This window comes from Mustela nigripes, chromosome 14 (genome assembly GCF_022355385.1).
Source record: "Mustela nigripes isolate SB6536 chromosome 14, MUSNIG.SB6536, whole genome shotgun sequence".
Classification (NCBI taxonomy): Eukaryota; Metazoa; Chordata; class Mammalia; order Carnivora; family Mustelidae; genus Mustela; species Mustela nigripes.
The window spans coordinates 35,833,603-35,858,986 of NC_081570.1; the positions used below are offsets into that span (position 1 = coordinate 35,833,603).

Genomic DNA, 25,384 nt, shown 5'->3' on the forward strand with positions numbered 1-25,384 from the left:
ACATGGGGAAGTAAGCCAGGGAGTTTTGTGGGGGGAGTTACATTTTAAATAGCATGATTAGGAGCAAATTCATGGAGAAGACCGCACTTGAACAAAAACCTCAAGGAGGTGCGGGAGCAAACCGTGAGGCTATCTGGGCAAACAGAGCAAAGGAAATACCATTTGTAAAGGCTCTGAGGCAGTGGCATGCTGGGCCTACTCTAAGAGAAGGAAGGAAGCCCATGTATCTGGAGTAGAGTAAGAGGGAAAGAGGAAATGTAATTCAGACCATGTAAAGCCTTGTAGTCCACTGTAAGAATTTTGACTTTCATTCTCAGTGAGACAGGGAGAATTTTATTTATTTTTTTTTTCAAAATTTTACATTTCCTTTTTAAATTTTTTTTTTTATTATGTTAGTCATCATGCAGTACATCCTTAGTTTTTGTTGTAGACAGGGAGAATTTTAAGCAGAAGAGTGACTTTGATATTACTTACATTAAAAAAATATTTTTTATTGTTTTTATTGAAGTATGATCGAAGCATAATAGATTGTACATGTTTAAAACATAAAATTTGATGGGTTTTGATATATGCATGCATCTGTGAAACCATCATGACAGTCAAGATAAACATATCTAGAAGTCCCCCAAATTTCCTCATGCCTCTGTATGATCCCTCTCCTGCCTCTGGTCAGGCAACCACTAATCTGCTATCACTGTAGGTTAGTGAGCATTTTCTTAAATTTAATATAAATGGAATCATTCAGTGTGTACTCTTTTATGTCTGGCTTCTTGCTTTCATCATAATTATTTTGCAGTTCATCCATTGTTTGACTTAGTATTTCATTCCTTTTTATTACAGAGTAGTTGTCCAGTGTATAGATATATTATGACTGATCGTTCATGTCGGTAGATATTTGAGGTGGTCTCTAGTTTCTGGCTGTCACAAATAATAAACAGCATATAGTTTGGCTCTGCTATTTTGTTCAATCTGAAAGTCTCTGCTGTAATTTGATTATGTTTTGAGAACATTTATATTTTATGTGATTATTGGTGTAATTGGCTTAAATCTGTTATCTTACTATTTGTTTTCTGTTTTGCCCATCTGTACTTGTTTTCCCTTTCTTCTTTTTTTTTGCCTTTTTTTTGGATTGTGTATGTTTTATGGTTCCATTTTATTTCCTTTGTTGGCTTATTAACTATACCTTTTTTTTAGTAGCTGCATTAGCTTGTATAGTATAAAATTTTAACTCATTACGGTTTACCTTCAAGGAATACTATATCATTTCACATTTAATGTAAGAGCCTCACAGTGTTGTACTTCCATTCTTCTCTCCAAAGCTTTGTGCTGTGGCTGTCCCCCATTTTATATCTACATAGGCTTGTAAAGTCCACTGCAAATTATTATATTTCCTTTAAAACTCAATTATCTTTTAAAGTGATTTTAAAAATAAAAATCAAGATTTATATTTGCCCATATATTCACCATTTCTGGTGCTTTTCTCTACTCTGTGTAGATCCAGATTTCTATCTGGTATCATGTCCTTTTGCCTGAAGGCCTTAATGCAGGTCTGTTGGTAATGAATTATTTCAGCTTTTCTTTGTGTTAAAAAGTCATTATTTTGGCTGCCTTTTTGAGAGATATTTTCACTTGGTATTGAGTTTGGTGTTCAGTATTTTAAGACATGTCTTTTCTATCTTCTGGGTTGCATCTTTTTCCAATGAGAAGTCTATTGTCATTGTTACCTTTGTTCTTCTTTGTGTTTAGATAATCTTTATATGTGGTGCTATTAAAATTTTATCACTGAGGGACGCCCGGGTGGCTCAGTTGGTTAAGCAGCTGCCTTCGGCTCAGGTCATGATCCCAGCGTCCTGGAATCAAGTCCCACATCGGGCTCCTTGCTCAGCAGGGAGCCTGCTTCTCCCTCTGCCTCTGCCTGCCATTCTGTCTGCCTGTGCTTGCTCTCTCCCCCTCTCTCTCTCTGATAGATAAATAAAATCTTTTGTTCATGTTTCTTGTCTTTGGGGTCCATTGAGTTTCTTGGATCTGTGAGTTTATAGTTATCATTAATTTGGAAATTTTTTAGCAGTTAGTTCTTCAAATATTTTTTTGGTCCCTCCCTTCCTTTTAGGGACTCTAATTACACATTTAGTCTGCTTGAAGTTGTCTCACTGCTTGCTGTTGCTGTTTCCAGTTTTAAACATTTTCTTTTCTATTTCATTTTGCTTAGCTTCTCTTGCTATATCTGGGTTCACTGATCTTCTGCAGTGCCTCATCTCTGTTAACGCCATCCAGTTTAATTTTCATCTGAGATTCTTATTCTCTAGAAATGTTATTTGTGTTTTTTAAATATCGTGAATATTCATAAATCTCTCCTTCACATGCCAATACTTTCCTGTAGCTTATTGAAAATATGGAATATAGTTATAGTAACCATTTTAGTGTTCTGTTAATTCTATCATCTCTATCATCTCTGCATCTATTGATTTCCCATTCATTATGGGTCCTATTTGCCTGCTTTTTCCCATGCCTAGTGATTTTTTATTACATACGAAACAGTGTGGATTTGTTATATGTGAATATTTTTATTCCTTTTTAAATTAAATTAATTAACATACAGAGTAATATTAGTTTTAGGTGTAGGATTTAGTGATTCAAGACTTGTATACATCTGGTGCCCATCACAACAAGTGCTCTCCTTAGTCCCCATCACATATTTAACCCATCTCCCCACCACCCACCTCCCCTCTAGTAACCATCAGTTTGTTCCCTATAGTTAAGAGTCTGTTTCCTGGTTATCATCTCTTTTTCTTCCTTTTCCGTCTGTGTTCATTTGTTTTGTTTCTAAATCCCACATATGAGTATACTCATGTGGTATTTGTCCTTCTCTGACTGACTTATTTGCTTAGCATAATACTCTTTAGCTCTATCCACAGCATCTCAAATATCAAGAGTTCATTGTTTTTTATGGCTGAGTAATATTCCATTGTGCATATATACCACCTCTTCTTTATCCATTCATCTGTCAGTGGACATTCGGGCTCTTTCCATACTTTGGCTGTTGTTGATGGTGCTGCTATAAACATCAGCATGCATCCCTTTGAATCAGCATTTTTGTATCCTTTGGGTAAATACTTAGTAGAGCAATTGCTGGATCCCAAGGTAGTTCTTTTTTTTTTTTTTTTTTTAAGATTTTATTTATTGACAGAGAGAGAGAGAGCGCGCGCGCATGAGTAGGCAGAGAGGCAGCAGAGAGAGAGGGAAGCAGGCTCCCTGCTGAGCAGAGAGCCCTCCCAGGATCCTGAGACCTTGACATGAGCTGAAGGCAGAGGCTTAACCCACTGAGCCCCCCAGGCGCCCCCCAGGGTAGATCTATTTTTAACTTTTTGAGGAACCTCCATACTGTTTTCCAGAGTGGCTGCACCAGTTTGTATTCCTACCAATAAACAGTGTGAGGGTTCTCCTTTCTCCGTATCCTCACCAACACCTGTTGTTTCTTGTGTTGTTAATTTTAGCTATTCTGACAGGTGTGAGGTGGTATCTCATTGTGGTTTTGATTTGTATTTTCCTGATGATGAGTGATGTTGAACATCTTTTCATTTCATGTGTTTGTTGGCCATCTGTAGGTCTTTTTGGAAAAATGTCTATTTGTGTCCTCTGCCCTTTTTTTTTCTTTTAAAGATTTTATTTATTTGACAGAGATCACAAGTAGGCAGAGAGGCAGGCAGAGAGAGAGGAGGACGCAGGCCTCCTGCTGAGCAGAGAGCCCAATGTGGGGCCCGATCCCAGGACCCTGAGATCATGACCTGAGCCTAAGGCAAAGGCTTTAACCCACTGAGCCACCCAGGCGCCCCCTCTGCCCATTTTTAAACTGGGTAATTTGTTTTTTGGGGTGTTGGGTTTTATGAGTTCTTTATATATTTTGGGTACTAACCCTTTATCAGATATGTCATTTTTATTCCTTTGAATATTTTTGAGCCTTAACTGAGATACAGTTAAGTTACTTGGAAATAGTTTGATCTTTTTCAGGATTACTCTTAAGCTTTGTTAGGTAGGACCAGAGTAGCATTTGGGACTAATATTTTCTTTCTGCTGTCCCATGAATAACCAGATTTTCATCTTCTGAGTGCTCAGAGTACAAACTATTTCTGACCCTATGTGTACACTGAGGAATTTTCACCTCCTTTTCTTGGGTAGCTTTTTCAACTCAAGGAGACTACCAGGCTCTGTGCAGGTACCTCCTCCCTGCACTGTTGCTGGGAAGTTTTTTCAGATAGTAAGCTTGGGTAATCATAGTACTCACGTTGTTTGTTCCCCTTCTCTCTCTCTCTTTTTTTTTTAATTAATTTATTTTTTTCAGCATACAGTATTCATTGTTCCCCTTCCCTTAATGATCACCGTCCTGGATTACTATTTGTCCAGGGTCTGAAAATTGTTTCATTTTTTTGGTCTAGTTTATTATATGAGAGGGTAATTACATTATTTGTTACTCTATCATGATTGGAAGTAGAAGTATTTTCTGAATTATATTTTAAAGGCTGTTTTGTTGAGAACAGATTCCATGGGAACAAAAGTGGAAGCAGGACTACCAACAAGGAAGCTAGTTTACTTAATTCAGATAAGTGGCTTGATCCAAGGTGGTAGTGGTAAAAGAAGTGAAAAAATGATCAGCTTTGGATATATTTTGATGTGAAGGCCAACAAAATTTATGATGGGTCGATATACAAAATTTATGGTGGGTCGAAAGAGAGGAGTCCAGAATGACACATAAGGTTTATATTACCTTCATTTTATAATTGAGAACACCAGAGCATGAGAGTTTATGAGGCTTGTTCAAGGTCAAACAGCCAGTTTCAAACTCAGATCTTCTAACTGCAAAGCCCTGTCTCTTTCTACTGTACCGCAGTGACACTTAACACTGAGTGTCGGATAAGCTACAAGTGCTATAAGAGTGCAAAGAAAAGAGAGACATTAGCCTGCTTGGAAGTATAAAGGAGCATCCATACAAATCCTCATTTGAACTCATGCTTTCTAAAAATTTGGTATAATTGGGTAAGTCCAGGAGGAAAGAGCATTAATTATTAAGGGAGTAGGGTGACCTGAAGTGCAGAAGTCTCTGAGGTATCTTTGACTCAGGATTCCCTTGATCTGGGTAAGCTCGCCAAAGGTCAATATAATTTCATATGTATGTTTTGTAAAATTTCTAATGTTCAAAACTGAAGGGCCTACTGACAATATTTGTATCCTATTTGCCCTTAGAACAGGGGGCTGAATAAAACATAGGTATGTTTCTTTTTAAGAAGATCCAAAAGACAAAATCTTACTTGAGATCCTTAACATAAAACAACAACAACAAACCTTTATAGTAGGGTTAATTTGAATGGCCATGGTGAGGAATTTGAATTATATTGCAAATGGGATGGGAAGCCATTGGAGGGTTTTATTTATTTATTTGTTTGTTTGTTTGTTTATTTGAGAGAGAGAGAGCACGCACACACATATATGTGAGTGGGGGAGGAATGGAAGGAGGGGGATAGAGAATCTCCTGCAGACTCCCTGCTGAGTATGGAGCCTAATGTAGGGCTTGCTCCCAGGACCCTGAGATCATGACCTAAGTTGAAATCAAGAGACAGGCACTTAGATGGTGCTCCACCATTGGAGTTTTTAAAAGGGGAATTCACATGATTTCATCTATGATTTTTAAAATATTACTGTGGCTGATAGGTGAAGAATAGACTGCTAGGAGCTGGGGGTGGGCAGGAAGAATCAAAGTGGAAGGAAGATCCTTCAGAAATCTTTTATAGACTTGAACTGGAGTTGAGGTAGTATCGAAGGTAATGAGAATGGCTTGCACTCAGGGTATATTTTTAAGGTATAATTCCACAGAACTTGCTGGTTGTTTTGGATGAGGGTGTGAAGAAAAGAGAATGAACAATGATTCATAGGTTTTTGCCTGAGCATCTGGATGAATGGTGGTATCCTGCAGTGAGATAGTACAACTTAGGGAGGAGTAGCAGATTTTAGAGGGAACTTCAAGACTTCTGTTTTAGAAATGTTAATTTGAGATGCCTTTTAAGACATCCAGTTGGAGATGTCAAGTAGGCACTTAAATATATGAGTCTTGCACTCTCAGGAGAGAGCACAGTATTAGCAATAAGTGCTACAGGTATTGTTAATTAACATCAAAGATTTAAAACTATGAAACTGGAGGGGTGCCTGGGTGGCTCAGTTGGTTAAGCATCTGACTCTTGATTTTGGCTCAGGTCATAATCTCAGCGTTGTGAGATTGAGCACTTCATCGGACTCCATGCTGGGTATGGAGCCTGCTTAAGAGTCCCTCCTCTCTTCCTTGCCCTTTTCCCCCAATTCCCTACTCATGTGCACGCTCTCTCTCTCTCTCTCTCTCAAAAACTGTGAAACTGGAGGGAAAAAAAAATAATTTAGGGAGTGAGTGTAGGGAGAGAAAAACGATATTTCAGATCTGAGCCCCTGAGTACTAAATGATTTAGTGGTCAGGAAGAGAAGGAGCTAGCAAAGGAGAATAAAAGATGAGCAACTAGTGAGATAGGAAGACCAGGAAATCATCATGTCCTAGAAACTAAAGAAAGAAAAGTGTCTCAGGAAGAGTTACACAGATATTGGGTTGAACAAAAGGCAAGCCCACACAAAAATACATAGTGTGCAATTCTACTTATAGGAAATCCAGTAAAACAAAAATAATGCCATATGTTAGAAGAAACTGATTGGGAGACAAGAGTTTGACTGGAAAGGGGCACATGAGAACTTTCTGGGGTAATAGAATTATTGTCTTTTGTTTTGGATGTTGTTATATGGATATATATAATTATCTTATGAACAGAACACTTAAGATCTGTATATTTTGTTGACTATAAATTAAATTCCAATTTTAAAAGTTTTTAAAAGAGGGAGTTAAAATTAAATGATGTTGAGAGGTTACATAAGATGAGGATCAAGGTCACTGGTGATTTTGACAGCAGTGATTTCAATGGAAGAATGGGGATGATTGACTCAAGTGGCCTGAAGAGAGAATAGGAAATGGAGGTGTGAAGATGACAAGTGTAAAACCCCCACATGGAATCTTTCCTAAAGACAGGAGCAAAGAACTGCACAAGCCAGGGAGGCCTAGGAAAGATTTTGTTTTTATTTTTGCGTGATGGAAGAAATGACATGTTTTTACGATGATGAGAATGATTTAGTAGGAAGTAGAAATTCATGGCAGAGGAGAGGGAGGGCAGTGTAGGTGGAGACTTTAAAGAGGAAAGTCAGAGGAGTTGCCTTTGACAGGAGCATGGTGTTTCCTTCTGCTGTTGTAGATAGGAAACTAGAGTATATGGATACAAATTTAGGCTAATAGACTTGTATAGCAAGAATATGAAGCATTTGTGTGTTGTTGCTTTTTACCCCCAGTTGAATAAAAGGCAAAGTCAGCAGATGAGTGTGAGATTTGGGGAAGGAGTGCTGGAAGTTTGGAGAGAAGATGAGAGTTAGTTGTCTTGGAGAGAGAGTGAGCACACATTGTCCAGGTAACTGCAGTATGGTTAAGAAGACCCACTTGATATTTATCATCTTAAATATAAAGAGACACTAGCCAGCATGATTTGGGGTTTTTCTTTAGTCACCCTTCAGCTGCCTGAGTGCAGTTGTAAAATAGATGGAAAGTTGGGTTTAAAATGGTTGGGATTTCACCAGGACTGTGGTGTCCTTTGTGTGTATTATGATGGGGTTTAAGCAAGGTTTCAGTTAGAACTAGAATTTAAAATGAATGTTGAGCAAAGAAGTTGAGAATATAGGCAGTTTGCTGATGACAGAATGAGTTCATGGAGACACACTGCAAGCTTTTCTTGTTGGAAGATCAGAGAATAAAGGGAGACTGTTTCACATTGGAGAACGAGAAGCTTGGACATATGATGGTGACTGAATAATGAAGGCTGTGGGATAGGATTAGATTTTTCCTGATGGTTTCTTAGGGGAAAGTGCTCATTATTTCTTATCATGATCTCATTCTTGAGATTGATCTCAATCCTTTCTGTGATTTCCTGTCACATTTCCAGTAGTTCTTTAGGACAGTCTACCAGACCTACAGAGTCTGCCTGTGACCTACCCCCATACCCTTTCTAACCTACTCTTTTTCCTATCGTTCTCCCCTCCTGACGCCCATTTTACTTTTTCTTGAACATTCCGCCTCCTCCCCCCATCCCTCTCTTTATCTTTCTTCATAGAAGTACTCCAGTTTGAGGACAGAGACTTTTCTCTTGTTTCCCATTGCTTCCCTAGCATCTACAACAGTGTCTGGTGTCAAGTAGGTGTTTGGTAAATATTTGTTTGGATGAATATAAATGGCAAGTATCCCTAATGCCTTTCAAATACATTTATACACGTTTTCACTAGCAAGTGTAGCATGAAATGGCTTTTCATGATGATTTGGTTTTCTCCAACCACAACAAAAAGACTCAGGCATTAATTAACTTGTTATAGGAAGACAGTTTTTAGAAAGAACCCACTTGTTCTGCAATTTATGGTGAAATGAAAGTATTACTTAATTCTTGATTAAGCAGTTTTTTAAAAATAAATTTCATGGGTTGAGTTAATGGTTTCATTTTTATGATAAGAACATTAATTTGTATGAAATATGAGAATATGATTTGTGCATTTTGTTTTCTAAATTTACCATGACCATTCTTCTTCAGATACCACTAAATCATGATTGTTTAGAGGATCTCCTTGAATTTGCTTGGGAAGCAAAACATTACAAAGTACAATGACAATACAAGATAAAAGTCAAGACAGTGACAAAAGTAATTGTAAGGCAGAATGCTACAAATTATGAAGTCTTTCTGGGGCAAACAGAATTTGCTGCCTCAGTTCAGTTTGAAGTAGTATAATGCTCAGTCCGTGGAATGATGTCACTCTTGTTCCTCAGTAGCCATTTAAGTTCTCTGAGCCCATGGTGGACCCTATTATAACTGACATTTCTGTTTTCATTGCAGTTGTCGGACAAGTAACCGCAAGAGTTTGATTGTGACCTCTAACACATCACCTACACTACCAAGGCCACACTCACCACTCCATGGCCACACAGGTGAGTGCCTGAAGGTTAAGAAAGGTGGGGGAAAGAGTGACCAGTGACACCTAATTTCTTTCCTACTTCTCACTTTGTGAGGCTCAGCATACTACATTGTTACTTCACTCAGTTGACTGAGGAATATAGAGTTCATGGGCATGCTTTCTATGGGAGAATGTGTTCAGTCTGTTTTTGACTCTTAGTTGTTTCTTGCCTCGACCTGCCAACATTCCTTTTGGCCTTGTGCATGTTTTAGGGCCGGGTTTGTTTCCTGGGTCTATGGCGTCTGTTCTGGTATATCGAGAGCGTGTTATGGCTCCAGCCATCTGGGGCCATGTGAAAAGAGCTTTATTAAATGTTGTCCTACCATACCCAAGGGGCAGCCCTTACAAGGATGGTTTTCGGCCTCATGCGACTTCTGATAACTTTCTCTGTTAGAATAGGAATCAACAAAAGTGATAGGAATATTCATTTTAAGTTGGTATTGATTTCACATATTGTAATTGAAGCAAATGATCTCTATATTCAGACTCTGCTCCATCTGGAATATGGGCTCCTCCAAACAGTATAAGGACTGATTGACTTGCCTCTGACTGGAGAATATAGAAAAATTAAGAGGGAGAAGACCTCATTTGAGTTAGCCATATATTTTAGTTTAGACATGTATTTTTGCATCCCAGGGAGGCCAGCAAAGGGGCCTTACCTTTGCTAAGGGGGTTGCTGCACTGTTACACTGTTGACTGCTACATTATTTATAGTGGGAGTTCCAGACCTAAGTGTAATGGAAATGGAACAGGCTTGGAACCATAGGAAGCTGTTTAGAGCTTACTGCGTGGGTAAGCCAGGGACCTTGTCTATCTTTGGGCAGTAAAACAGTACCAAAGCAATGAAACTGCTCATCATCAAGCCAAATAAGACAGATCTTTTTCACTTGGGTTTGTCTCCTTGCTCACAGTTTACTGTGTCTTTGGAGGGAGAAAATGAGGGTGCATGTGGAATAGTTGTCTAAGCATTGGCGATTCTGAAATTGTACTAGGCATTAATTACTACTGGCTGTTCCTTTCTGAGATGATTATCTATTTAGATTCCCAGCAGTTAGAGTTTAGGACTAGATCTTCCCTATTCAAGGGACTTTGATTGAGAACATGATCTGGTCTTTCAGCCTGCCTAGGGCTATGGACTGTAACTTTGAATTAATATGTATAACATACTTCATATTCCATAAATGTTACCTGTCATCATCATCATCTCTCCCCAATCACTGCAGAAAATCCAGGTGGGCTTCAGACCCAGGGAAAAAGGATTAACTTAAAAGCCCAATTCATGGCTGTAGACTCTTTACCTAACCTAGATGCTAAGAAAGGCAGCACTGATTGTTCCATGCAGATCAAACTTTCCATTAGATTATATCCTCAGATCTCACACATCCTGCTCTGTTGAGTAATATGAAGTCTGTTGATTTGAAAGGCTATTTATTCCATATAGGTCAATCTGTTATTAAATATTTAGTATATATAAGTAGATTATAACTATAGTAAGGTCAGTTTAGTAGGTACTTAGTCATTCTGGAAATAGAACCTTCCTAGTTTGTTGGTTTTTTTTTGTTTTGTTTTGTTTTTTAATTTATAAACTTTGTTTAAATTTTAGAGCAGTTTTTAGGTTCACAGCAAAACTAAACAGAAAGTAGAAAGAGCTCCCCTATACACCGTCCCCATACCACAGGGTGGGGGTATCCTGCACCAGAGTGGTACATTTGTTGAAGTCAATTAACTTACATTGGTACATCATTATCACTCAAAGTCCATAATTTATATTAGGGGCCACTCTTGGTGTTGTATATCCTGTGGGTTTTGACAAAGGTGCAGTGACAAGTATCTATCATTTTAGCTTCATACAGAATAGTTTCACTGCCCTGAAAACTCCTTGTGCTCTGCCTTTTCATCTCTTCCTGCCTCTAACCCCTGGCATCCACTAATCTTTTCATTGTCTCCATACTTCTGTCTTTTCCAGAATTTCATATAGTTGGAATCATGCAGTATGTAGCCTTTTCAGATTGGTTTATTTCACTTAGTATTTGCACTTAAGATTCCTTTATGTCTTACCATGGCTTGATAAATTGTTTCTTTTTAGCACTGAGTAATAATATTCCATTGTCTGATGTACCACAGTTTATAAACCCATTCACCTACAGAAGGACATCTTGGTGGCTTCCAAATTTGGCAGCTTGAATAAAGCTGTGGTAAATATCTCTGGAAGATTTTTTGTGGACGTTAATGTTCAGTTCATTTGGATAAATACCACAGAGCTTGATTGCTCTGATGATATGATTAAGGGTATGTTTAGTCTTAAGAACCTGACAAACTGTCTTCCCAAGTACCATTTTGCACTCCCACCAGCAATGAATGAGAGTTCCTGTTGCTCCACATCCTCACCAGCATTTGGTGTTAACAGTGTTTTGGAATTTGGCAATTCTAATAGGTTTGTAGTGGTATCTCATTGTTTCAGTTTTCATATCCCTAAGTCATATGATGTTGAACATCTTTTCATATGCTTACTTGCCATCTTTTTTGTGAGATGTCTGTTCACATCTTTTGCATGTTTTAAAATCAGGTAGTTTCTTTTCTTATAGTTGAATTTTAAATGTTCTTTGTATATTTTTGATAATAGTCTTTTATCAGATGGCTTTTGCAGATATGTTTTCCTAGTCTTCAGCTTGTTTTTAATTCTCTTTTGCATAGCAGAAGGTTTTAATTTTAAAGAAAACCAACTTCATTATTTCTTTAGTGGATCCTGCCTTTGGTGGTGTGTCTATATTTTTTTATGAATGAATGAGGGAGTGGGCACACATGCAGGAGAGGAGGGACAGAGGGAGAGGAAGAGAGAAAGTTTTAGCAGGCTCCATGCTCAGTGCAGAGCCTGATGTGGGACTCGATCTCATGACCCTGAGCTGAAATCAAGAGCTGGACGCTTAACCAGTTGAGCCACCCAGGCACCCCTGGTGTTGTGTCTAAAGTGTCATTGTCAGTGTGCCTGGGTGGTTCATTCAGTTAAGCATCCAACTCTTGATTTCGGCTTGGGTCATGACCCTGGCTGGGGTCCTGGGATTGAGCCCCACATCAGGCTCCCTGCTCAATAGAGAGTCTGTTTCTTCCTCTGCCCCTCTTCTCCACTCATGCTCACACTTTCTCTCTCTCTTTGTCTCTCTCTCTCTCTCTCAAAAATAAATAAATAAAAAATCTGGGCGCCTGGGTGGCTCAGTGGGTTAAGCCGCTGCCTTCGGCTCAGGTCATGATCTCAGGGTCCTGGGATCGAGTCCCGCATCGGGCTCTCTGCTCAGCGGGGAGCCTGCTTCCTCCTCTCTCTCTCTCTCTCTGCCTGCCTCTCTGCCTACTTGTGATCTCTGTCTGTCAAATAAAATAAATAAAATCTTAAAAATAAATAAATAAATAAATAAATAAATAATCTTTTAAAAAAGTAAATAACATGTCATTGCCATACCCAGGGTCATAAAGGTTTTCTCCAATGTTACCTTCTAAGAGGTTTATAGTTTTGCATCTTATGTTTAGGTCTGTGATCCATTTTTAGTTAATTTTTATGAAGGTCTGTAGATTCAGTTTTTGCATGTGGTTGTCCAGTTGTTCCAGCACTATTTGTTGAAAAGACTGGGTTTTTTCATTTTGTTTTGTTGCTTTTCTCCTTTGTCAACAATCAGTTGACAATATTTATGTGAGTCTGTTTCTGCCTATTTGTTCTGTTTCTATTCTCTTCCATTAATTTGTCTTTTCTCTATCTAGTACCATACAGTCTTTTTTTTTTTTTTTTTTTTTAAGTACCATCCAGTCTTGATTACCATAGCTTTATAGTAACTCTTGAAGTTGGGTAGCATTATTTCTCCAACTTTGTTCTTTTTCTTCAATATTAAGTTGTTTATTTTGGGTCTTTTGCTTCTTCATATAAACTTCAGAATCAGTTTGTCAACATCTACAAAATAATTTGCTGGGATTTTGGTTGGGATTGTGTTGAATCCATAGATTAAGTTAGGAAGAAATGACATCTTGACAATATTGAGTACCCCTTTCTATACCTTTTATTTACTAGTCTTATTGTATGAGCTAGGACTTCCACTGCAGTGTTGAGAACCAGTGATTAGAAGGTACCACTTGGTGGAAAAGCTTCAAGTTTCTCACCATTAGGTATGATATTAGCTGTTTGTAAAGGTTCTTTATCAAGTTGAGGAACTTTCCTTCCATTCCTAATTTGTTGAGAGGTTTTAGAACCATGAATGAGTTTTGGATTTTGTCAGAAGCTTTTTCTGAATCTGTTGACATGATCATTAGATCTTGCTTCTTTAGCTTGTTGATTTGATGGTCATGTTAGTTGATTGTGCAATATTGAACCAGTCTTGCATACCTGGGATAAATCCCATTAGTTATGGTGTATAATTCCTTTCAGGCATTGTTGGTTTGATTTGCTAATATTTTTTGGAGGATTTTACATCTATCTTGAGAGATAATGGTCTAAAGTTTTTTTTTGTTTTTTTGTTTTTTTTCCCTTGTACCATCTTTGTCTGGTTTGGTATTAGGATAATGGTGGCCTCATAGAGTAAGTTCCCCCTGCTTCTATCTTCTGGAGGAGATTGTGGAGAATTGGTATAATTTCTTACTAAATGTTTGATAGAATTCATTATTGAACACAACTAGGCCTGGTGCTTTCTGTTTTGGAAGGCTATTAATTATGGATTAAATTTCTTTAAGCCTATTTGGATTATCTATTTTTTGCCTGAGCTTTGGTAGCTTTTTTTTTTTTTTTTTTAAGGAATTGGCCTATTTAACCTAGGTTTTCATTTCTATGGATGCAGAGCTATTCATAACATTGTTTTATTTTCCTCTTCATATCCATGGAATCTGTAGTCCTGTCCCTTTAATTTCTAACATTAGTGATTTGTGTCTTCTATTTTTCTTAGCCTGGTTGGAGGTTTATCCATTTTGTTGGTTTTCTCAAAGACCCAGCTTTTAGTTTTGTTGATTTTTCTCTGTTGATTTCTTGTTTTTTAATTCATTGATTTCTCCTCCAGTATTTATTATATCTTTTATTTACTTTAGTCTTAATTTTCTCTTTTTTTAGTTCCTTAAGGTGGAGGCTTAGATGATTAATTTTAGATCTTCTTCCTAATATATGCTAATACTATATATATATATATATATATATATATATATATGAGATATATAAAATAATTTCATGCTATGACTTTCAAAGCTGTATTTCACTGCACTTAACAAATTTAGGCAAGCTGTAACTTCATCTTCATTTAGTTAAAAATATTTTTAATGTATTAATTTATTTATCTTGAGATTTCTTTTTTGACCTATGTATTATTTTAAGGTGTGTTTTTAATCTCCAAGTATTCTGCCATTTTCCAGTTATCTTCTGTTCTTGATTGCTAATTTAATTCCATTATGATCTGAAAGTAGACATTTTATGATTTCTGTTCTTTTAAATTTGTTCAGATGTGCTTTATGGCCCAGAATGTGGTGTGTCTTTGATGAATGCTCTGTGTGATCTTGAGAAGAATGTGTGTTCTGCTGTCATTGGATTTAGTCCATAGATGTCACTTATGTCTAGATGATTGATGGTGCTACAGAGTTCAATTATGTCTTTACAGATTCTCTGTGTATGTAAATGTGGAATTGCTGAGTCATGGAATATACTGTATAAATTTTTGGGATAAGATTAATAGATCTGTGGTCATGCAGATTTATATGATGTTTAAATATCACCTGATTTTAAACTAGTATACTGGGACTTAGAGGGTGACTTCCTTGAACCTTTGGAGCAAGCCCCAGTAATTCATTCCTCTTTACTCCCTAACACTTACAGCCTCCTCACTCTATCTTCCTTGAATCCACTAGGGCTAATTTCATTATCCCTCATTCCTGTTACTGTCAATCACTACAGGAATCCCCTGGCACCCCCCTCTCCCATCTCCTACACTCTTAATTCCCAGAAATCTCTGAATATTCCCTGTCTTGTCCTTTTTTCTTAACGCTCTCTGACTCTTGAAACCCTTCCAGTGTACCTTCTGGAGTTTATTATCAGCAAAATCTCCTATATGCTCAGTCTTGTTCTAATGCAATCTTGTAGGAGAGGGAGAGGTTAGAACAGATTGTCCTGCAGCCCTCTCAAGTGTTAGCTCTTACCTATCCCATGACCTTATGCCATTGGACCTGAAAGGAAGAGGAAGTTGTTCTCCTTATCTTTTCATTATTCTCTTTCTTAATGTCCCCAAACTTTGAATCGTTTTTAAAAAGATTTTATTTATTTGACAGAGAGACATCATAAGTAGGCAGAGAGGCAGGCAGAGGTGGAGTGGGAAGAAAGCCCCCCGCTGGGCAGAGAGACAATGCAGGGCTCTATCCCAGGATCCTGAGATCATGACCTGAGCTGAAGGCAGACGCTTAACCCACTGAGCCACCCAGGCGCCCCCAAACTTTGAATCTTATACTATTAAATTCTATCACTACCCATCATTGCAGTTTTAAATATCTTAGCTTTTAACTCCGTTACTCTTCACCTCTAACTCCTAGGGTTTTTTTTAAAGATTTTATTTATTTGACACAGAAAGAGAGAGAGACAGTGAAAGAGGGAATACAGGCAGGGGGAGTGGAAGAGAGGGAGGCAGGCTTCCTGCTGAGCAGGGGGCCCAGTGTGGGGCCTGATTCCAGGACCCTGGGATCATGACCAGAGTTGAAGGCAAACGCTTAATAACTGAGCCACCTGGGCACCCCTGACTCCTGTTATTCTTGATGTTTTGATTACACTCGTTGATTGTTCAGTTGTTTGAACTTCTGTCTTCCAGTGAGCTTTTCTTCCATAGTACCACAGTTACTTAGGCCATGTGTGCATAATTTTAGTTTCATTTTTCTTGCTGCTCTCCAAGCACCTCCAGTCTTTCTACCTGTGTCATCTAGAAACCTCAACCCTCCCAGACCAAACATTTGATTCCAAGATCTCTAATCCTTGAGACCCTTAAGTATATTAAGTTTGGGATGCCTTCTAAATACTGATATGGGTAATTCAATGCATTAGGCTGGAGAATACCTGAAAGAGAACTTAAGGAGTCGGCAGAATACCTACCCCACTTCTAGGGCTTGCTAGGGCTTGATGCAAAGGGATGTGTGAAAGCAAACACTTACTACTCAAAAGAACTTCAGGGGAAGCTGTGTATTCAGGGAGCAGTCAAATTTTACCTAGTAAATACGTTAAGGACTGTATTAAATATATGTACAAGGTGCTTGGGAGTACAAAAGCAAGGATATACTGGCAGTTGCAAGACCAGTTAGGAGACCATTGAGGTTATCAAGATGTAAGGGAATGTCAGAAATGGAGAAAGTATTTGAATATGAGAAAAATTAATGAAGTTAAATAAGCAGGGATTAGAATCAGTTATCTCCAGATTTCCTGCTTGGGTGATTAATGAGTAATAATTCCCTTAGCTTAAATAAAGAATATTGAAGAATCAATGTAAGGGAAGGAAAAAGGAGATCCCAGAGGCAAATCTATGCCTATATGGACCCTTGATTTATGATGAAAGTAACACTGGGGCAATTGTATGTCCATATGGAGAAATTGAAAGATTTAACTCTTTACAGGAATTAATTCCAAGTGAATTTTATATTTTTTTCAGTCTCATTAAGGTATAACTGATAAATAAAATTGTAAGACCTTTAAAGTATACAGCACAATGACCTGATATACGTTGAGTTGTAGTTTTGATTTGAAAGTCAATACCCTCCAGTTCCATCCATGTTGATGTAAATGGTGGGTATTCATCCTTTCTAATGACTGAGTAATATTCCATTGTATATATGAGCCACATCTTCTTTATCCATTCACCTGTTGAAGGGCATCTTGGCTTCTCCCACAGTTTGGCTGTTGTGGACATTGCTACTATGAACATTGGGGTATAAGTACCCTTTTCAGTATATCTGTATCTTTGGGGTAGATACCCAGTAGTGCAATTGCTAGGTTGCAGGGTAACTCTATTTTTACCATCTTGAGGAACCTCCATACTGTTTTCCAGAGTGGCTATACCAGCTTGTATTCCCACCAGCAGTATAAGAGGATTCCCCTTTCTCCACATCCTCACCAACATTTGTTGTTCCCTATCTTGTTAATTTAAGCTATTCTGACTGGTGTAATGTGGTAACTCATTGTGGTTTTGATTTGTATTTCGCTAATGGCTAGGGATATGTTTACATATTTCATGTTTTGTTTGTTTACATGTTTCATTATAACTTGTTTCTCTGGCATGGATGACTCTTTGCCTTTGAACTATCTCTTGCAACTGCTAAACTGCTTGGTAAAGTTGAAAAAAGCCTGCCTTATAGGCTGCTGAGTTTTCTGTCTTGATGAGATTTTTTTTTTTAAGATTTTATTTATTATTTGACAGAGATCACAAGTAGGCAGAGAGGCAGGCAGAGAGAGAGGAAGGGAAGCAGGCTCCCCGCTGAGCAGAGAGCCTAATGTGGGGCTCGATCCCAGGACCCTGGGATCATGACCTGAGCCGAAGCCAGAGGCTTTAACCCACTGAGCCACCCAGGCACCCATTGATGAGATTTTTTTTTTGTCCTGTTTATCCATTTCTGGCCGTTTTTAAGAAAGAGGTTTTTTTGTTGTTGTTGTTGTTGTTTTGAAGAGTTCTTCTGAATAATGTGATTTTTAATAATTAAATATTTGCTTCAAAATTTCAATATTCTAACATCTTAATCTTCTTATTTCTTTTTTTAGATTTTATTTACATTCCAGTTAATTAACGTAGAATGTAATATTAGTTTTGGGTGTACAGTGTAGTGATTCAACCACTTCCGTATTCATTGTGACAAGTGCACTCCTTAATCCCCATCACCTATTTAACCCATCCCCCTACCTACATCCCCTCTGGTAACTACACATTCTTCATAGTTAAGGGTCTCTTTCTTGGTTTGCCTTTCTCTTTCTCTCTTTTTCCCCCTTTGCTCATTTGTTTTGTTTCTTAAATTCCATATATGAGTGAAATTGTGTGGTATTTGTCTTTCTCTGACTTACTTTGCTTAGCATATTCTCTAGCTCCATCCATGTTGTTGCAAATGGCAAGGTTTCTTTCTTTTTTATGGCCGAGTAATATTCCATGGTATGTATCTACTGTATCTTCTTTAAGACTTGGAAAAAGCTGGGGTAGGGAGAAGAAAAAAGACAGAAAAAAACCTTTGATAAACTCACTTTGGGTGAATACATTCTGACTTTTTTATGGTCTTATGAAGGCCCTTATCACCTTTCATTTGACTTATCGAAGAAACTCCCTAACTCCTTTTTTCTTTCTACTCAGTCCATTCTAAATTTTGAAACTGGACTTTTTCCCTAATGTATCACTTTTTACCCATCATTCTGCTACTTAGAGTTTTTGAATAACAGTATTCACCAAAGTGGTTCTCTAAATACCATCCATTCGGGCATGGGGGGAAATATGAAAACTTTTTTTTTTTACTATGAAAAATGAAAATTAAATCAGGGTTTACTAGCATTTAAGTATGGATCCACACAGGTACTACCCACATTAGACCCATCTGTTAGCCTGTGTCATAAACTGTACATAACCTACCATGAACAGAGTTGAGTTCTCCTCTACACCCTCAGTCACCATTTTCCTTGAGCATATTGCAGCTTACAGGTGCACTTCCACACCTCCCCCAAGTTTTTGCTATTACTTACGTCTCTTTTAAATTCCAATATTAGTGTACAGTGTTAAATTAGGTTCAGGTGTACAATATGATTCAGCAATTCTGTACATTTAGTGTTCATCAGAATAAGTATGTACTCTCCATCTGCTCACCTTTTTAATCCATCTCCCCACCTTGGTAACCACCAGTTTGGTCTCTTACAAGTACATTTCTACAGAAACTTGTAATACAGTGTGGAGGGAGCCTTTGAAATGGTTTGTGTAAGAAGGAAATTTACTGGTTGTCTTATGGCAAATTACTTAAAAGAATGGTCAAACTAAATGTTGTAGCAGTTTTCTTTTACAAAATGTCAAGTCTTCCAAATTTGCAGAACTTGTCTGTGCTAACAAGTGCTTTTCAGTAGTATGCTGCCTAGAAGTTGAGGTGGGAAGTGGGCAGCAGTGACAAATACACTTAGTCTATCTGTTCAAGGTGGAGGTAACATGTAGCAGTGAGTGAAAAAGTAGCTTCATTTTGAAAGAAAATTTGTGCCATGGAGAGAGCATTTTGGAAATGGATATTTGGAAATGTTCCCATTTGTATGTGATTTTATTGACAAAAATGATGCCATTTATTAAAACAGATACATCTGCCTCATGGAATGAGTTGGAAAGAATCAATTTTCTGGAAGAATTTATGTACAAACATTTCCTTGAATGTTTGGTAGACTTGTCCAGTGAAGCTATGGGGCCTGGAATTGTCTTTATGTGTATGCTTTAAATAATAAATTTAATTTCTGTAATAGATTACAGGGCTATTCAGGTAACCTATTTATTTGTGAATGAGCCTTGGTAGTTTGCATTTGAAGAAAATTTTCAATTTTCAGTTTCATTTAAGTTGCCAGTTGATATAAAGTTGTTCATAACATTGCCTTATTATTTTGATATCTCTAGAATCTGTAGGATATCACCTCTCTCATTCCTGATGTTGGTAATTTGTGTTTTCTTTCTCTTTTTCCTAATCAGTCTGCCTGTAGTTTATTACTCTAAAATCTGTGTATGGTTTTATTAATTTTCTCTGTTGTGTTTTTTTTATTGGTTTCTCCTATGATTTTTGAGATTTCCTTTATTCTGAGTTTCATTTGCTTTCTTTTTTCTAATTTAAGATAGAAATTTAGGTCACTGAATTTAGTCCTTCTTTTTTTCTTTTTTTTCTTTTTTTTTAAGATTTTATTTATTTATTTGACAGAGAGAGATCAGAAGTAGGCAGAGAGAGAGAGAGAGGAGGAAGCAGGCTCCCTGCGGAGCCTGATGGGGGACTCGATCCCAGGACCCTGAGATCCTGACCTGAGCCAAGGCAGCGGCTTAACCCACTGAGCCACCCAGGCGCCCTAGTCCTTCTTTTTTAATATAAGTACTTAGTGATACAGTTTTCCCTGTAAGAACTGTTTTAGCGATTTCAGATGTTAGTTTTTTTTTTTTTTAAAGATTTTATTTATTTATTTGACAGAGAGATCACAAGTAGGCAGAGAGGCAGGCAGAGAGAGAGGAGGAAGCAGGCTCCCTGCTGAGCAGAGAGCCCAATGCGGGACTCCATCCCAGGACCCTGAGATCATGACCTGAGCCGAAGGCAGTGGCTTAACCCACTGAGCCACCCAGGCGCCCCGACAGATGTTAGGTTTTAATTTTTGTTTAGTTTAAAGTATTTTTCTAATTTGCTTTTTGATTTCTTTCAGTTATTCAGAAGTATGTTGTTTAGATTCCACAGATTTGGAGATCTTCCTGAGATCTTTCTGTTACTAATTTTTAATCAATATCATATTTGTCTGGAATTCTTTTAAGTTTGTTGAATCTTGTTTTATGGTCCAGAATATGATTATTCTTAGTAAATGTTCCAAGTTCACTTGAAAAGAACGTATATTCTGCTTTTTTTCTGTTAAGTATTAGTTAGGTCAAGTAGGTTGATAGTGTTTTTCAGGTGTTCTATATCCTATCAGTTTGTCTCTTCCCCCATTTATGAATTTGTTTAATCATTTATGTCATAAACAATATGATCCATAGACATTTATTTCATAGTATAACTTTTATAGCATTAGAATATAATGTAATATTATATAAATATTTGTAATCTATTAATAATTCATTTTGTTTCAAATTGTTCTAGCTTTGGCCATTTGGAGTTATTTCATTAGGCTGCTGTTTCACTTGGCATACCCCAGCAGTGTGGTTTTTGCTTGTTTTTTTGTTTTTATTTTTTTAAAGATTTTGTTTGTTAGACGCAGCAGCAGAGGGAGAGGGAGAAGTTGATCATGACCTAAGCTGAGGGCAGACGCTTAACAGACTGAGGCACCCAGGCACCCCTCTCTTAATAATGTCTCTTGTAGAGCAGAAGTTTTTACTTTTCATGAAGTCCACTTTTTTTTTCTTCCATTGATTGTGCTTTTGGTTTCATATCGTAACGGTTATCACCAAAACCAACATCACCTTGATTTTCTCCTTTATTATCTTCTAGAAGTTTTGTGTTTTACATTTATGCAAATGTTACATTAGGATCATTTACATTATCAATGTTGAGTTAGTTTTTGTGAAAGGTTGTGTCCTTTTTTTGCATATAGATGATTAATTGTTCCAGCACCATTCATTGAAAAGACTGTCCTTTCTCCTTCAAACGTCTTTGTTCTCTTGTCATATATCAATTGACTACAGTTGAGTTTGTTTCTGTATGCTCTGTTTCATTTTATTGATCTCTATGTCTGTTCTTTCACCAATACCACATTGTCTTGATCACTGTAACTTTTTAGTGAGGTTTTTTAAAATTCCAGTATAATTAACATGCAGTGTCATACTAGTTTTAGGTATATAATATAGTGATTCAATAATTCTATACCTTACTCCGTATTCATCACAAAAAGTGTTCTCTTCAGTCCCCTTCACCTGTTTCACCCATCATCCCACTCATCTCCCCCCAGCCCTGATAACCACCTGTGTATTCTCTGTATTTAAGAGTCTCTTTAAAAAGAAAAAAAAAAAAAAAAAAAGAGTCTCTTTTTTTGTTTGTCTCTGTTTTTCTTTGTTTATATCTTAATTTCCTCATATGGGTGAAATTATATGGTATTTTTCTCTGATTATTTCATCTAACATTATACCCCCTAGATCCATTCATATTGTTGCTGATGGGAAGATTTCTTTCCTTTTTTATGGCTGAGTAATATTCCATTGTTTATACCTCATCTTTATCCATTCATCTCTTAGTAAATAGTGCTTGGATTGCCTCCACATTTTGGCTATTGTAAATAATGCTACAACAAACATAGAGAGGTACATATATCTTTTCAAATTAGTGTTTTCATATTCTTAGGTAAGTACCCAGTAGTAGGATTGCTGGATTATGGTAATTCTATTTTTAATTTTTTGAGGAATCCCATACTCTTTTCCAGTGGCTGTAGCAGTTTGTATTCCCACCAACAGTGCATGACAGTTTTTTTTTTTTTCTTCCACATCCTTGTCAACACCTGTTGTTTCTTGTGTTGTTAATTTTAGCCATTCTGACTGGTGTGAGGTGATATCTCATTGTGGTTTTGATTTGCATTTCTCTGATGACTAGTGATGTTGAGTTTTATAATGGAGTTTCAAAGTCACATAATATCAGTCCTCCAACTTTGTTCTTCAGTATTATGTTACTTTTCTGGTTATTTTTCCTTTCCATATAAACATTAGAGATGAGCTTGCTGAGATTCTGATTGAAATTGCATTGAATCTGTAGATCAAGTTGGGAATAATTGACATCTTAGCAATATTGAATCTTCCAATTCATGAACATGCAGTACTTCATTTATTTAGGTCTTCAATTTCTTTCATTATTATAGTTTGCAGAATATAGTGTATATATTTTGTTAGATTTATACATATTTCATTTTTATGTTAAAGTTAATTGTCTTGTGTATTTTTTTAAAAGATGGTTTTTTGTTTTTGTTTTTTTGAGAGAGAGAGAGAAAGAAAGAGCACGAGCGGAGTGAGGGGCAGAGGGATAAGCAGACTCCCCGCTGAGCAGGAGGCCTGACATGGGCCTGAATCCCAGGACCCCGAGGTCATGAACTGCTGAGCCAAAATCAGACGCTTCACCAACTGTGTCACCCAGGCGCCCCTTGTGTATAGTTTCTAATTTCAAGTACCAGTTGTTCATTGCTGGTATAAAGCAAAGCAATTGACTTGTATATTAGCCTTGTATCCTGTGACTTTGCTGTATTTGCTTATTAGTTCCAGCAGTGATATTTTTGCTGTCTTCTTTTTCTTTTTCTTCTTCTTCAGTACTTTGATTCAGTTCTTTATTTCTTCTTCTTTGATTCTCCATTTAATTTTTTAATCTTTATATAGACAATCCTATCATCCACAAACAGAGATAGTTTTATTTATTCTTTCCCAGTGTATTTACCTTTACTTTCTTTCTTATTGCAGGGCATGTGGGTGGCTCAGTCTGTTAAGCATCTGACCCTTAGTTTTGGCTCGGGTCATAAACTCATGGTTGTTAGATGGAGTCCCGGGTGGGGCTCCGTGCTCATTTTGGAATTTGCTTCTGATTCCCTCTCCCTCCGCCCCTCCCCCACTCTCGTGAGCTCACGTTTTCTCTCTCTCAAATAAATAAATTTCTAAAAAATCTTATTGCACTGACTACAGCGTTCAGTATGAGTTGAGTAGGACTGGTGAGAGGGGACATTTTTGCCTTGTTCCCAGTCCTGAGGGGGAAGCATCCTCTTTCTCACCATTAAGTCTGATGTTAGCAGTATGTCTTCTGTAGATGTTCTTGCTCAAGTTGAGGAAGTCCCTCTCTATTCCTAGTTTGCTGAGAGTTTTATCAGGAATGGGTTTGAGATTTTGTCAAATACCTTTTCAGAATCAATTCATGCAATTATGTGGATATTTTCTCTTTAGTCTATTGTGGTTGTGGATTATAGTGATTGATTTTCAAATGTCTGATCAATCTTGCATACTTGTAGTAAATTGCACTTGATTGTGGTATGTAGTTTTTTATGCATTGTAAAATTTATATTTCTAATGTTTTGTTGAGAATTTTACAACTATATCCATAAGAGATACTGGTCTATAGTTTTCTTTCCTTCTAATTTTCTTCTCTGGTATCTGTATTAGGGTAATACTGGCCTTATACAGTGAGTTTAGGAAGTGTTCTTTCCCCTTCTATTGGAAGAAATTGCAGAGGTACCAGTTTTTCTTTAAATGCTTGATAGAATTTATCAGTATGACACATGAAACTGAGTTTTCTTTTTTCAGGAGTTACAATATGGCTTCAGTTTCCTTAATAGGGTCTTTTTAATCCAATCTGACAATCTCTGCCTTTTATTTGGGGCTTTTAGACGATTTATATTTACTCTTGTTGATACGGTTTGGTTTAAAACTGTCATCTTCCTTCTTGTGTTATAATTGTTCCATCTGTTTTTCTTCCTTTTGCTCTTTTTCTGCTTTATTTGGGGTCGAATGGTTTTTATTCCACTTTATATCCTTTACTGGCTTATGAGCTATAACTGTTACTTGGTAGTTGCATTGACATGTGCAATATATATCATATTATACCTCTTCACAGATAGTGTAAGAATAACACCATTCCATTTTCCCTCTTATAACCTGATGCTGCTTTCAAACTTTTTATTCTCACATGTTGTAAATACCATACCACTTTATTATTATTTTTGTTTAAATATTTGTTATTCTTAAAGAGATTTAAATAACAAAAAAAAATTATTGTTTTCCCACATAGTTAAATTTTCTACTTTTCTTCATTCTTTTGTGTCGATCCATATTTTAACTTGGTATCTTTTTCTGCCTAAAGGACTTTTTTTTTTTAAGTTACAGTGCAGTCTGCTGTTCTTGAAGATTTTTTTTTTTTAATCTGAAAAGATATTTATTTCACCTTGGTTTTAAAAAATATTTTTACTGGTGCAATGACTTTTAACACTAATTACCCAGAATTAAGCCATACTCTGGATTTGGTTTTGGACATCGCCCTCCACAAAATTATCATTACTTGAGACACCCAACTGCAAGCTTTGGGTTCCGAGGCCACCCATAATTCTGACGAAGTGGATGTAAATTCAAAGGTTCCCACTACCTCTTCAGGTTTAGTATTTTAGTAGAGTGACTCATAGAACTCAGGAAAGTATTATACTTAAAAATAGAGTTTTATTATAGCAAAAAGAATATAAATCAGAACCAGCCCATAAAAGAGACTCATAAATTATAGTCTGGGATGACCCCACATGTGAATTTTTTGGTGTGTTCTCCCCATGATATCTGGATTTGGCCTTCTCCCAGCATATTGATAATGTAGCAATATGCTACTTCCTGGCTATTACTCTGTAATATGCAGAGTAATAGCCAGGAAGTTCACTGACATTTTGGTATCCAGAATGTTCATTATGTAGGTATGATTGATGGACTCGTTGCATATGTGATTAAACTCAGCCTTTCGCGCCCCCCCCCCCCCCGGCTTCCATTCCCTGGAGGTCAAACTGTTATCAAATGGCTTAGGGCACTGGTCAATCTAGAAAACCAACCATGTGGTTAGAGGGTTTCTAACCACATGGTTGGTTTTCTAGATTGACCAGCCACCATCCTGA

General features: G+C 37.1%; 1 protein-coding gene across 9 annotated transcripts in view; it reads left to right on the forward strand.

Moving 5' to 3' along the window:
* MAST2 (microtubule associated serine/threonine kinase 2) overlaps positions 1–25,384 on the forward strand; it is a 212,254-nt gene that overhangs the window by 146,673 nt on the left and 40,197 nt on the right. For all 9 annotated transcript variants that reach the window (XM_059374594.1, XM_059374601.1, XM_059374596.1 and 6 more), the window contains one exon: positions 8,988–9,079. In XM_059374594.1, coding sequence (XP_059230577.1) covers positions 8,988–9,079 — 92 coding nt within the window. The remainder of the gene's footprint in view (positions 1–8,987; positions 9,080–25,384) is intronic.